This window comes from Lepisma saccharinum, chromosome 2, assembly GCF_977018435.1.
Source record: "Lepisma saccharinum chromosome 2, izLepSacc3.1, whole genome shotgun sequence".
NCBI classification, from domain to species: domain Eukaryota; kingdom Metazoa; phylum Arthropoda; class Insecta; order Zygentoma; family Lepismatidae; genus Lepisma; species Lepisma saccharinum.
The window spans coordinates 172,049,218-172,062,618 of record NC_139230.1 but is presented as its reverse complement, the minus strand read 5'-3'; the positions used below and the strand labels follow the sequence as shown (position 1 = coordinate 172,062,618).

The following is a 13,401-nucleotide window of genomic DNA, read 5'->3' as shown; positions in this document are numbered from 1 at the left end:
CTCAAACCATTCAGAAATATTGAATGAAATCCCTGTACATTTGCGAGAAACCAACTTTCCATTGGATGTGAGCATACATGAACATATAAAAGCACTCGGGATCGAATGGCATCCAGCGAGTGATGAATTCACAGTATCAGTGACGCAACCTGCAACTCATGCACAATTGACCAAGCACATATTGTTATCAGACATCGCGAAAATATTTCACCCCCTCGGATGGATATCTCCAGTAATTGTCAAAGCAAAGATCTTCATGCAAACACTTTGGCAAGCTAAACTTGACTGGGACGATGAACTTCCACCAGAACTAGATTGATTGATTTAGTTTATTTTACTTCGCGTTTTGTGCCTCTTGGCTAATTTGCGAAGATGGGGATGAGTGATGAAATGATGAAATTGATGAATGGACATTCACAAACAACCAAGCCCGAGCGGGATTCGAACCTGGCACCCTTGGCATCACAGCACGATGTGCTAACCACTCGGCCACAGGGTCCGGCCACCACCAGAACTAGAAAATGCATGGCGAAGTTTTCGGACGAAGTTGCATAAGTTGCAGGATATTATGGTGCCTAGGCACATCGTGTCTCCAAACCAAACCCCTAACGTGCAAACTCATAGGCTATTGTGACAGTTCCGAGCGGGCCAATGAGGCCACAGCCTATTTACGTTCTACATACAGCGACGGCAATGTTGAAGTGCACCTCGTAGCAAACAAAACGAGAGTCACGTCACTGAAAAAAGTGACGCTACCGAGACTCGAACTCTGTGCTGCAGTGTTACTCACACGTTTGCTGCAGACAATAAAGGAAGCTCTTCAGTTGAACATTACGAACATGTTTGCATTCATTGACTCTACAATAGTGTTGTGTTGGATAAACTCTTCTCCTTCTAACTGGCGTACATTTATAGTGAACAGGTCGCTAAGATACAATACATTCTCCCTGCAGAGAATTGGTTCCACGTGTGCAGCGAAGAGAATCCAGCTGATTTGGCGACAAGAGGAATTTCTCCCTCAACCCTTCTCGAACGTGATATTTGGTTCTTTAGTCTTTCCGTCCTACCCCCACGGTCGACGCAGCAGAAACAGCTGAGGTGGAGAGAGAGAGAAAAAAGGGTCTTCTAGTATTACAGTCTTCGGTGGAGGAGTTATTAGTAAACAAGTCTTCAACCTTATCAAAGCTCCAACGAGTAGTGGCTTGGTGCTTCAGATTTATGCACAATACCAAGCACAGTGTTAATGAATGTCAATTTGGACCCCTCTCCGCACGAGAACTTAATCAATTGTTGCTTGTGTTAGTGAAACAAGCACAAATTACAGCATTTCCTACAGAAATGAAGAATTTGAAAGAAGGGAATCCTTTGCCTTGGAACAACCCATTACTTAGTTTGACTCCATTACTGGACCAGGAGGGAATTCTGAGAGTAGGTGGACATTTACACAATGCACAAATGACAATTGACAAAAAACATCCCATTATGTTATCTCATGAACATAAACTTACAGAGCTCATTGTGAAACATTTACATGTGGGACCACAATTGCTTCTTGCTGTCCTACAGCAATGTTTCTGGATTGTACGAGGGCGGGACTTAATCAGAAAAATTGTATTTATCAGAAAAATTCTATTTAAGTGCAAAGAATGTTTAAGGAAAAACAGTTGGCAGCAACTCAACTCATGGGTACTTTGCCAGACCCTCGCGTCAACCCAGACTGAGTATCTGCAAATACAGGCATAGATTACTGCGGCCCATTTTCAATTAAGAGTTGCCAACTCAGGTCTTCAAAAATCACCAAGGGATACGTCGCTCTTTTCGTGTGTCTTGCAACAAAAGCAAATCACTTGGAAGTGGTAAATGATGCATTAACGCCTACATTGATTGCTGCTTTACATAGGTTTGTATCCAGATGTGGCAAACCTAACAAGATCTTCAGCGATTGCAGAACGAACTTTGTAGGGGCAAACAGATAATTGAAAAGGCTACTTCAATTCATGCAACAAAAAGAGCACGTCCAATCGGTAGGGGTGTGCGGGACAGATTTTTTTGGGTCGGGACGGAAATTTTTTTAAAACCCGACATTCGGTATGGGAAGAATTATCAATTCGGGAAATTTTCGGGACCGGAAATGTTCGAAATTTCTTGAAGCTCTGGAAATCTTGAAATCTACACGTCATTTTCACTTTAAGTGATTGTTTTTGCATTTCTGGGATAAAAACTAACAATTTCCGATAAGTTCCAGAAACTTACATTTCAGAAAATGTCGAGAATTAACGACTTTTTAAAATGACCATTTGGTATTTCCCAACTGCTCGGGATCAGCATGGGAATTTTTTTTTCCGATCCCGGTCCTGACTTTTCAGGATCCCACACACCCCTACCAATCGGTGTCAGACGTTACGGCTTCACAAAGAATACAATGGAATTTCAATCCACCGGGAGCAGCACACTGGGGTGGAGTATGGGAAATTTCAGTGAAGGCAGTGAAATATCACTTGAAAAGATTTATGGGCTCAACATTACTCACTTATGAGCAGTTCATCATGTTATTGACACAAACAGAGGCGTGTCTTAACTCGAGGCCATTAATGGCGTTAAGTACTGATCCAAATGACCTAACGGCACTCACGCCAGGACACTTCTTAACCGGTGATTCGTTACTGGCTGTACCACAAGCAGACTTTACGTCATCCATGTCGAATTGTTTGTTTAAGTGGCAGTTGATCCAAAAAATGACTCAACATTTTTCGAAACGGTGGGCGACAGAGTACTTGTCCAGACTCCAGCAGCGACCCAAATGGATGGAGAAGTAGGAAAATCTACAGATAGGAGATCTGGTATTGTTGAAGGAACCTACCCCTCCACAACAATGGAAGCTAGAAAGAGTAGTGAAAGTTCATCCAGGACAAGACAAGTTAGTACGATCTGTGACAGTGCGAACAGCTGATGGACAATACAGACGTCCAATTGTGAAACTTGCGCCTCTCCCCTATTGTAAGGAGACATAAGTATACTACATTGAAATTATTGATTGTGATTGAGATTAATATTTCAACAGGGGGAGTGTGTCCAGTGAACAATGTACATAATTAGTGTTTTTATCTCATTTTCTTTTTTATGTATAAATCAAGTGTGAATATTTTATATTACGTGTAAGTTAGACTTGTGTGATGTGTGTAGGACTAAAACATTGCGGAACCTCCCACAGACTTTGAGAACGGGAACTTACACCCACAAGTGAATTCGGGAATGTCCCGAGAGCTGAGCCAGGCTCTTTGCTTGGGCGTTGCAACGAGTCGTCAAGAAACAGTTGTCACCAAGGGTTATCGTAAGAAAGTCTTCATGAGAGTAACCGTGATATGCGCGTGTGGGCTGTAGATGCAGATTCTACAGTCAAATTGACAGTCCTTCGTGTATATCGTGTAGTCCTTTGTGTATTTGTATATAGTATATGTATAACGTCTTTGTGCATCTGTTTCTAAACCAGACACCCTGCATGAACCGGCGAATTTAGGATAATTCGGACCAGGGTGGAGTTCAGCCAGTTAGCCAATGTAGTGCGGGGTAGTACACATTTTTTTTATTTTGAAAAGACATCTGAGTTAATGGAGAGATATACCACACTCCTCTTACCCTAAGTGATCAGGCTACAGATTGATTCACTAAATCTAGTAAGGAAGTAAAGAAAGTATGCACATGTCATCACCAGTTTCTACAAAAAAAAACATGAGAAAAGTCCAAAAATAAATGGTAGTACATTAAATTGCACATCAGACACTTGTAATACATTAAGTCTATTTCTTCTGTAAACTTGCAAGGATTTCGTAATGTGTCTGCACATCCTTCTGAATCTAATCTTTACAGGTATGATACACATAAAATTTTCTTTCATAAGCACTGTTATTTTTAATATAACATAAAATCTGTTGTTCTAAATGCAAGTCATATGGTGAGCATGAAGAGAAGGTGGTGCATTTATCTTGCTTTCCTGCTATGTGACTGTGCCAGAAGACATTTTTATTCCATCAGTGAATATTTGTTGAAACATACTCAGTATATGTCTGTCCCTGCAACCAAACAGTGGTTTTTAAAGTATGTAGTCACATTTCTTTATGAGGTTTTTAAAATAAATTAATCCACTATTGTTAGGTTAGGGTTGTCTACAAAATCTTGAAACACAGATTACAGAAATCAAACCAAGTAACTTTATGTTACCCGAGTATGAGGGGGAAGAGGAAGCACTCCACTATGACTGCACCAAGTCCTATGCCCGTTGTTTCATATGGTGACACCCAGAGAAGTATTTACACTGTAGATTTAGATGTGTTACCTGTGTACATGATTAGAACTTGCCAGTGAACTAAACTCCTTGAAGACCCTTTTCTTCCCAGCAAATTCTCATTGAGTGCTCATAGCCACCATATCAAATCCCATCACCAATGTCATCTGCCTTTACGAGGGCCGTCACCTTGTAATCAAGGGGTCCCACTGGAGGCACATAATGTGAATCGATACAAAATCTTCAGGGATACATCAGCAGATTATCATATTTAAAAAATAATAATAAATTACTGACGAAAATTATATTTAATAATATGCAACGAGAAATTTACACTTGGCAGAAGTATATTCAGGTAATACACTTATGGAATTTTCTGTTTCCGAAAGTAGTAGTAATAGTATGTTATGTATTTAAAGATGTCAAAAGAAGAAGAAACCAGACAAAGTGCTTATCATTCAAGAAAAGGATAAATGGATAAAAATGTCCAAGCAAGTGATCGTCACATGAGAAAGACTACAATAATTTGTACTACTTTTCTTGCCCCCTTAGGCTTAGGGTCCACCCACCTGTGTGTTGTGTATTCATTCAAATTGTAATGTTAAATTAGAAATTAAGGATATAAAAAAGGAAAGTTAAAAATTTGTACTTACGTATGTGAGTATAGTGCTCTTATTGTAGAACGACGTTTCAGAGATTGACTATCTCTTTCCTCAGGTTCGTATAAAAACTAAGTACTTGGCATAGTACTGCGTCAAAAATGTAAAATGAGGATTGTGGTTAAGGGTTGGTTAGGGTACATTTAAAATATTAAGTTTTTGCTATTAGAAGTACGTAAAAACCAAGCCGTTCCCTAATAAAACTTGTACAGTAGACCTATTCACAGGTAAACTGAGGTTAGACAAAGGATACGTAATATTGTAGAACAACACTTGCAAAAAGAAATTAAAAAGGAAACGAAAATGAAAGGGGGAGATAGAACACGGAAAGAGAAAGTAAACGAAAACCTAAGACGCGATTTAAAAAATGTAAGAAAATGGGTGAAGGCGAATAACGTATTTCTAATTAGGTCTGATAAAGAAAACAAGATGGTTATCATGGACAGAGAGGAATATCACCAAAAATTAGAAGATAGCTTTAAAGGTAACGATTTTGAGAAAATAGAGAAAGACCCTATTAATAAGATTAGAAGAGAGATCAAAAAAGGGGTAGAGACAAGCATTACATTGGGCACAAGCGAAAAGAAAATCCTTATTAAGGAAATTAAAGTTGGCAACATACCAATTGCTTTTGGAATACCTAAGACACACAAACAAGGCATACCACTTAGGCCTATTATACCAACATACGAACATCCGGGATATGGGCTAGCAAAAATGCTGGTAAAAAGAATAAGGAAGGTAAATGAGAACACCCAATATAGCGTTAGGAATGCCATAGAAGTTAAAGAATGTATAGAATATCTGGAAATTGATGACGAGGATACAATAAGTAGTTTTGGTGTTGTTAACTTATACCCAAGTGTACCGAGGGGGCGGGCGGGAGATTGTTTACTAAGGTGGCTGTTAGAAAAAGGAATAGACATTTTTAACTTTCCTTTTTTATATTCTGGATTTGTGAGTAACACGCGACAAACCTATAAAATGCTAGAAATTAAGGCCAGATAAAAACAGAATATTTTAAGTAAAATCAGCCTTTTCTAACTGTTTTCCTCACTTTTTATTACACTTTTCGTATCAACCCGATGGATGCGAGGCTCCTTCAAGCATGAGGCCCAGGGCAGTCGCCCACTTTGCCCACCCCTTGCTATGCCACTGGGTCCAGCCCCAATTAGTCATTCTGTGCATGAAGTGGAATTAAAATCAAACCCAGACCATATGCCTTTCTGGACCCGAGTTTGCACTTTTTGTTCAAGTATTTCTGGAACGCCAAAATTTTGGGGTGGTTCACGCCAGGAATCAAACCCAAAATGTTTTGTACCAAAGGTGTGAGCTGTAACCTTTCAGCTGAAGGAATCCCGAACTACCTTGTACTCTTGTATAATCACTTTTTCAGTCAGGCAGGCCTTGGTTGCAAAAAACAACTCTAAAAGCAAAAGCATCACAAAATTAGATCACTCATAAGCATTTCTTGTATCTTAGATTTAGTGACAATGTAGTAAAGTATTAGAACTTAAGATGTGAGTCTTTACAGATTAAGTTTGGGGCAGTGGTAGCATCGCCGCCTTGTAATCAAGGTGTCCCGGGTTCAATACCCGGTGGAGGCACAAGTGGTTCGGATCCCACTTTAAACTGTAGGTCCAGTCCCGATTAGCCTTACTCTGCATAAAGTGGACTTACAACACCAACCAACTCAACTCAACTTTACAGATTAAGTAAAAATGCTGACATCACACAGTGTATTTAACCAAAATATTCAGAAGGATTTTTATATTGAAAAATGTAAATATTATTGTAAGCAGTGTATTTTATTCTGACATTATTATCATCATTATATTATCATATTATTATCCTCTTCCAGGACTTGGCTTGGAAGCAAAAACATTTATGGATCATGGAAATCTTGTACCAGATGAAGTTATGGAAAAACTTATAGAAACTGAACTCACAAATCTTGGGAAAGAAAATTGGTTATTGGATGGTATGTATTTCTGCTTGTACGAGGGCCATTTTTTTTCAACCTCCGATGTACCGTAAACAAAAGACAAGTGTAAGTAACAAAATGAATTTATTACCAAAAGTTATGTACATACCTGGTTACTTTTTGAAATAATCGCCGTGAAGATTCAGGCATGTGTCATATCGTGGGACGAGCTTTCCGATACCCTCTGTGAAGAACGTTGCCGCCAGTGATGTGAGATGGGCCTGAACGGTGTTTTGAATATCCTCATTGGTCTGGAAGCTTTGGCCTCCTCACCCGTTATGAGGCTGAAGGTGAAGGTTTCTTGAAAACAAATGTTACTGGAGATGAGATCTGGAGTCAGTACGTCACCCCAGAAACAAAACAACAGTCAAAACAATGCACTCAAACTCACCAAACAAACCTTCAACAACTGGAAGGTTATGGCTACTGTTTTTTTGGGACCACAAAGGTGAGTTGAGTTTATGGAACCGGGGACTACGATCAATGCAGCTTTTTATTCTCAGAGGAGCTTCAAAACACCGTTCAGGCCCATCTCACATCACTGGCGGCAACGTTCTTCGCATAGAGTATCGGAAAGCTCATCCCACGATATGACAAATGCCTGAAACTTCACGGCGATTATTTCGAAAAAAAAAAAAAACAGGTATGTACATAACTTTTGGTAATAAATTCATTTTGTTACTTACACTTGTCTTTTTTTTTATGGTCCATCGGAAGTTGAAAAAAGAATGGCCCTCGTAACTTATGCAAGTTCTTCAAAAATGTACCCTAAATAATATTAAATTATTTTTCATTAACCCCTTTCAAATATTTGTCTAGGAAACTTATTGAATTCATTTAGCATTAAATATGAAAAATTGGGATGGACAGATATTAAATTTTAACTCATACCAATAAAGATTATCAATACCAATAAGTAATATTCTATGGATCCAATATTAAATTGTAAATATTCTGTGAAGATCCTGAATAATTCATTCACTTTTTTCATTACTGTATCTAATGCATTCAGAAATTTGCATTGCAAAAAAGTGTACTTGAATTATACCTTTGTACCAGGTAGCCATGATTAAAGATGTCCTATTTAGAGCCCTCAGGAGCCCATTCAAAGCAGTGGATTGTGGTGAAACTTGGTATAGAGGCTATGTAGACGATGGAGAGAGAATGCTTATGAAAAAAAAACAATTCATATTTTCACCACCAGGTGCAAATGTGGCATTCAAATTTGTGCATAGCGAACAACATCCTGCTGATGAATCATGGATTGCACTCTCTCACACTTCCAAAGGGTCGTTCACATTGATGGCGTGCATATTGAACACTTCTGTACTAAACTGTCGTAAACTAAAAATAAAGTTCTGCATGTCTGATTTCTGGTTGTTATTCCAGTGCCACACTTGCACCTGGTGGTGGAAATTTGAATGATTTTTTTTTTCATCAGCATTTGCTTCCCCATGGTCTCCATAGTCTCTCTACCAAGTTTCACTGTAATCTGTTGCTTCAAACGGGCTCCAGAAGGCTCTGAGTAGGAGAATTTTAATTGCCTGGTTTTGAAAAGTTGAACCTTTTTTTTTTTTTTTTTTCGACATTCACTTCCCCATGGTCTCCATAACCTCTATACAAAGCTTCACCCCAATCTGATGCTGCGAAAGGGTTCCAGAGTACTCTGAATAGGGCAAATTTAATTATGGTCACCTCGTATTCATAGAAACAATATATTATTATTATTATTAAGCATGCAAGGTTCAGACAAGGGCTGCTCTGCCACCTAACCCTTGTCAATATAATGCTATATATATGATATACTGTGCATGGAGCAGTAAGCTACATGTAAAATAATACATATACACCTGTAAGAAATACACAAAAAATTAAATTGATACACAAATGTGTAACTACAAATACAAAAGACAATAGTAAAAATAATATAAGGGTCAGTCAGTGGATCCACCTTGCATATATCGACGTACAGATGCCACGACTGAAACTCCTGCCACTGCAAGGGGGTTCCATTGTTGCTTTGTAGATGGCAGTCACGTCACAGGCTTGTGTGAAGCAGTGCGAGTGTGGCCCATGTGAAGTGCAGAGACTTGCCGTCCGGCATATCATGGAGGCAAGTAAGGAAGAACTGCGAGCAGTTGTGCGTTTCATGGTGACGGAAGGTGCTAGTATGCGAGACATTCACCGTTGAATGACGCCAGTATATGGGGAACATTGTTGCTCCAGGTCATGGATCATCCTGAAGTGACGTTTTACCTTCACAAAACCTGACTTCACTCCTTCACCTGCTACAGAGATAAACATACACTGCCATCATTTGACGGTGAATGTCTCGCACACTAGCACCTTCTGCCACCAGGAAACACACGACTGCTCGCTGCTCTTCCTTACTGGTCTCCATGATATGCCAGATAAGTCCCTGCACTTCACACAGCTCACACTCACACTGCTTCACATAAACCTGTAACACGACTCTGCTATCTACTTGGCGACAACGGAACCCCCTTCCAGTGGCAGGAGTTACATGGAGCCACTGCATCTGCATGTCGAAATAAATGAGGTGGCCTGTTTTTCACTGACTGACCCTCATATAATAATACAATTCCACATAGTGAGTGATTTCATACCTTCAGTGTGTGCCGTGACTTTGCCATTGTTTCATTAACACAAATCTTTTACTTTACCTCTGAAACATAACAGATTGTTTATGCATGCAATGTTCGCAGGCAATGCATTCCATGCTTTGGGAGCCAAAAAGGAGAAAGACAGTGGTTGAATGTTGGGGTAATTCAAAATTATTCCGCTTATGAGTAACATAGTCATGGATATCCATACAAGAATACATTTCCTTGAACAGGTACTGCAGTTTACCTTCTGCCAGTATACTGTGGATGAAACAGAGATAGTGCAACTTTCTTCTGTTTGCCATAGAAAGAATTTGATTATCATTTAAAAATGGAAGATGATAAGAGCGTTTTAGTTGAAAAATACATCATTTTGCAACTTTTGTATTTTGTTACTGAGCTATTGAGAGCCATAAACACTATCACAGTAGTCGAACAATGGGTAGATTAATGCTTGGATGAGTCTTAGCTTTCTTACATTGTATTTTTATATGTTCTGTCCAATCCAATATTTCGTCAAAAATCAGTCCAAGATTTTTAGCAGTGTTATTCCTAATAATAGACAAATTGTTTATTTTGAGCTCAATCTTAACATTTTTAATTAACAGCCTTGAATAATTAGAACCAATGATAATGAAAGTGATTTTTTCTGGATTTATTTTTAAGACCATTATATACATACCAGTTGTTGACAGTGTTCACATTGGAGTTCAGTGACTGAAGTTTATGATGCCCTCACTTTCAAGTTACACATAGAAATATAAGATTGATAAAATAATCATTAAATGTGCAGATACACTGATATGCTTGTGGTAGCTGAAAAATCATTTAGTACCAATTAATGAAAAGTTAAATGCATGGCAATGAAAATAGGCAGCTGGGCTGAATTGTGCTGGTGCCAAATATGATAAAAGCAAAGCAAGATCAGGACAAAAGTTGCTGGTTCCTGTGCACTGTGTAGCAACGTCAGCTGGGCTGCATTGCGTAGTTCGAGCATCAGACAAACCTCTATCTGGGGCACTTTAAAGTCCCATTCAATATAGAGTTGTCATCCCTGACATTTCGAGCAAATACTGTTAGTTTGTATCACATGGATTACAAAGACCAACTCTACAACGAGATCCTTCATTCTCTTAAACCTCCGAACACATGGGGTTGTGCTCCGACGTGGCAACAGCGCGAACTTCTGCCATCTGCCTAATTGTGCATTTAGTAAACATTGTTATGCGGCTGTTTAGAGTTATTTTTGGGGGGTATCAGTCATTTTGGTGATCCTTTATAATATGGAAGTAAAATCATGTTACTGAAATAACAGTAGATAAATAATTTGAAATGTAATGTTTTAATTTTGCTCATAGGCTACCCAAGAACTCAAAACCAGGCTGACGCACTGTACAAAATACACCCAGTTAATATGGCTATCAACTTACAAGTGCCTTTTGAAGTGATCATAGACAGGATAAAGGGAAGATGGACCCATGTTCCAAGTGGACGAATTTATCATACAGAATTTAATCCACCCAAAGTGCCTGTAAGTTTTGATTTTGCTTCTTCTGAAAAAATTCATTGGAAAAAGAAATACAGTTTCAACGCAAACATAAATTTGAAGATTTCTTAATTTCAGTGCATCTGTAAAAACTTTATTACACTTAAGAAAGTTAATATTTTCCTAAGTTCTGATATCCAGTTGATAATCATTAAAGATGCTATTTTTAAAGGTTATTTGAGTACTATGTTTTGTGGTTTAATGTATATTTTAATTGATTACAGTAAAGTAAAAAGTGTGTATGTATTGGTGGGTGGTCTAGTTGGCAGAGTGTTGTGTACCTCATTGTGAGAGAATGGGTTCAATTCCTGTCCCGAGCTGAGTGATCTCAGATATATGTACACTTTGTAAAAAAAAGATAGCATCACTTTATTATTTTTAGTTTCCGGCATTTCACTCTTGCGTTTTCAGTTGTTTTATTGATTACATTCAGCTTGACGATTTATTTTCCAAACTGTTAAATAAAATGATTTATCCCTTCAATATATGTTTATAATTTAAGCCACGGTAAAGTAAGTGGAGCACTTTGCAGATCTAATAACAATTAAAGTAAACAATTCTTATGGAATGTATTCGCATAAAAAACAATTTTGCCAGTATATAGACTAATCAAAGGTCTTACATGTGTCACGATTTGTCAATTTGTAATTATAGTATGTAAATACACAGACTAGTACCAAGTGTGGCCACCTCCTGGTTTTTCTAAGTGCTTCCAACCTTTGAGGAGATTTCTTATTCTTTCTGTCACAGTGATTTCTCAGTTATGATTTTTCCATGTTCTTCTTGCTTTTCATGCATCGTCTAACTGTAAATTTATGAACATGAAGTTGTCTCCCAATTTAAAGCCTATCTCCGAGAATGACCATCCCTATGTAAAGCAAGGAACATTCCTTAAGTGAAGAAATGACACACTTGCCTCCCACATTTTTCTAGAAAATCTGTGCTAACTGCACTTCTAACCACCAGAAGACTCCCAAGTAATGAAAACGTAACCAAACTGTCAATAATAATCACAGTTTACAAAATGCAACACATCACAAGCTCCGGGCCTCCCCGATGGCGCAGTGGTAGCGTCGTCGCCTTGTAATCAAGGGGTCCCGGGTTTGATACCCAGTGGAGGCACAAGTGGTTTGGATCCCACTTTAAACTGTAGGTCCAGTCCCAATTAGCCTTACTGTGCATAAAGTGGACTTAAAACAACAAATCAACCAACCAACATCGCAAGCTCCAAAAGTAACAACCGCATTTCAAACTCCCGCCAAAAGCACTGCATCGATTGATTACAAGGCCCTCTAGCAGAAATTCAAATCACCTAGACAAACAAAAGAATAACACTACATGACACTCGAATACCAGACAAATGCTTCAATCAATCGATTTCAAGTTGTGCAGGAAAGATAAATAGACGTGCATCCATAACATTTTAACATTGATAATAAGAATACCGTGATGCTATTTGTTCTTTACAGAGTGTAGATGTACCAAGTAAAGGCAGGAATAGGATACACTCACTAGACACAGGAAAAATTCAGATTTTCGTGGCCGTGAGCTGAATTTTCAGGTGTAGAAATGAAGTGAGAAGAACGAAGCGATAGTGTAACCTGCAGGGTTGCCAAGTCCAGAAACGAAGTTGTAGACAGTGCTGAAAAACACTGTTCTCTAACAAGTCTTGTCAAAGTCTGGGTATGATGTTGTGGGGGGTGCAAAATGGTGGTAAGATGAGGATGGGGAAGGTTACAAAGACTATGAAAAATTATTTAAGTTTCAATTACATAGTACATCCACAATGCTTTATTTTCACTGCAATGAAAGTTACTGAAATTTTTATAGTTTCACTAACGCACTCAATGGACATTTCCATAGTAGGTTCATATATACAGTATCAGAAACAGAAAAAATTATATTTACTTATATTTTTTTATTTGCTTTAATTAAACTGTTCAAATATATTTCAGGGCCATTTATCAAAAAAAGCACTTTTACTATAAAAATATATACATATATATGTGTGTGGTATCAAACCCATACAAGCAATTTTAAGTACGTTACAAAAAACAATTTAAATAAAAAAAATCATCAAAAATTATTTTTATATTAGTATGTGAGTGGGTGGTTTTGTAGTCGCATATCTACGTCCCTTGGCCGACAGTACTCCTTGAGAATTGTGTCAATTGTTATATTGATACATTTAGACTTTGATGTAATATAAAATGTGTTTCCATGTGTGGAAATCACAAATAACGGTGACATTTGACCCCAAAAATATGGTGCATGTAAGTTAAAAGAGAACCTATCTCAGAGCACTT

At 38.2% G+C, this 13,401-nt stretch overlaps 1 protein-coding gene across 1 annotated transcript in view; it reads left to right on the top strand.

Moving 5' to 3' along the window:
- The window catches only part of Ak3 (Adenylate kinase 3), a 30,601-nt gene that overhangs the window by 7,354 nt on the left and 9,846 nt on the right, over positions 1-13,401 (top strand). Inside the window, exons 2-3 of the mRNA XM_083117722.1 lie at positions 6,803-6,922; positions 10,908-11,080. Coding sequence (XP_082973848.1) covers positions 6,803-6,922; positions 10,908-11,080 — 293 coding nt within the window. The remainder of the gene's footprint in view (positions 1-6,802; positions 6,923-10,907; positions 11,081-13,401) is intronic.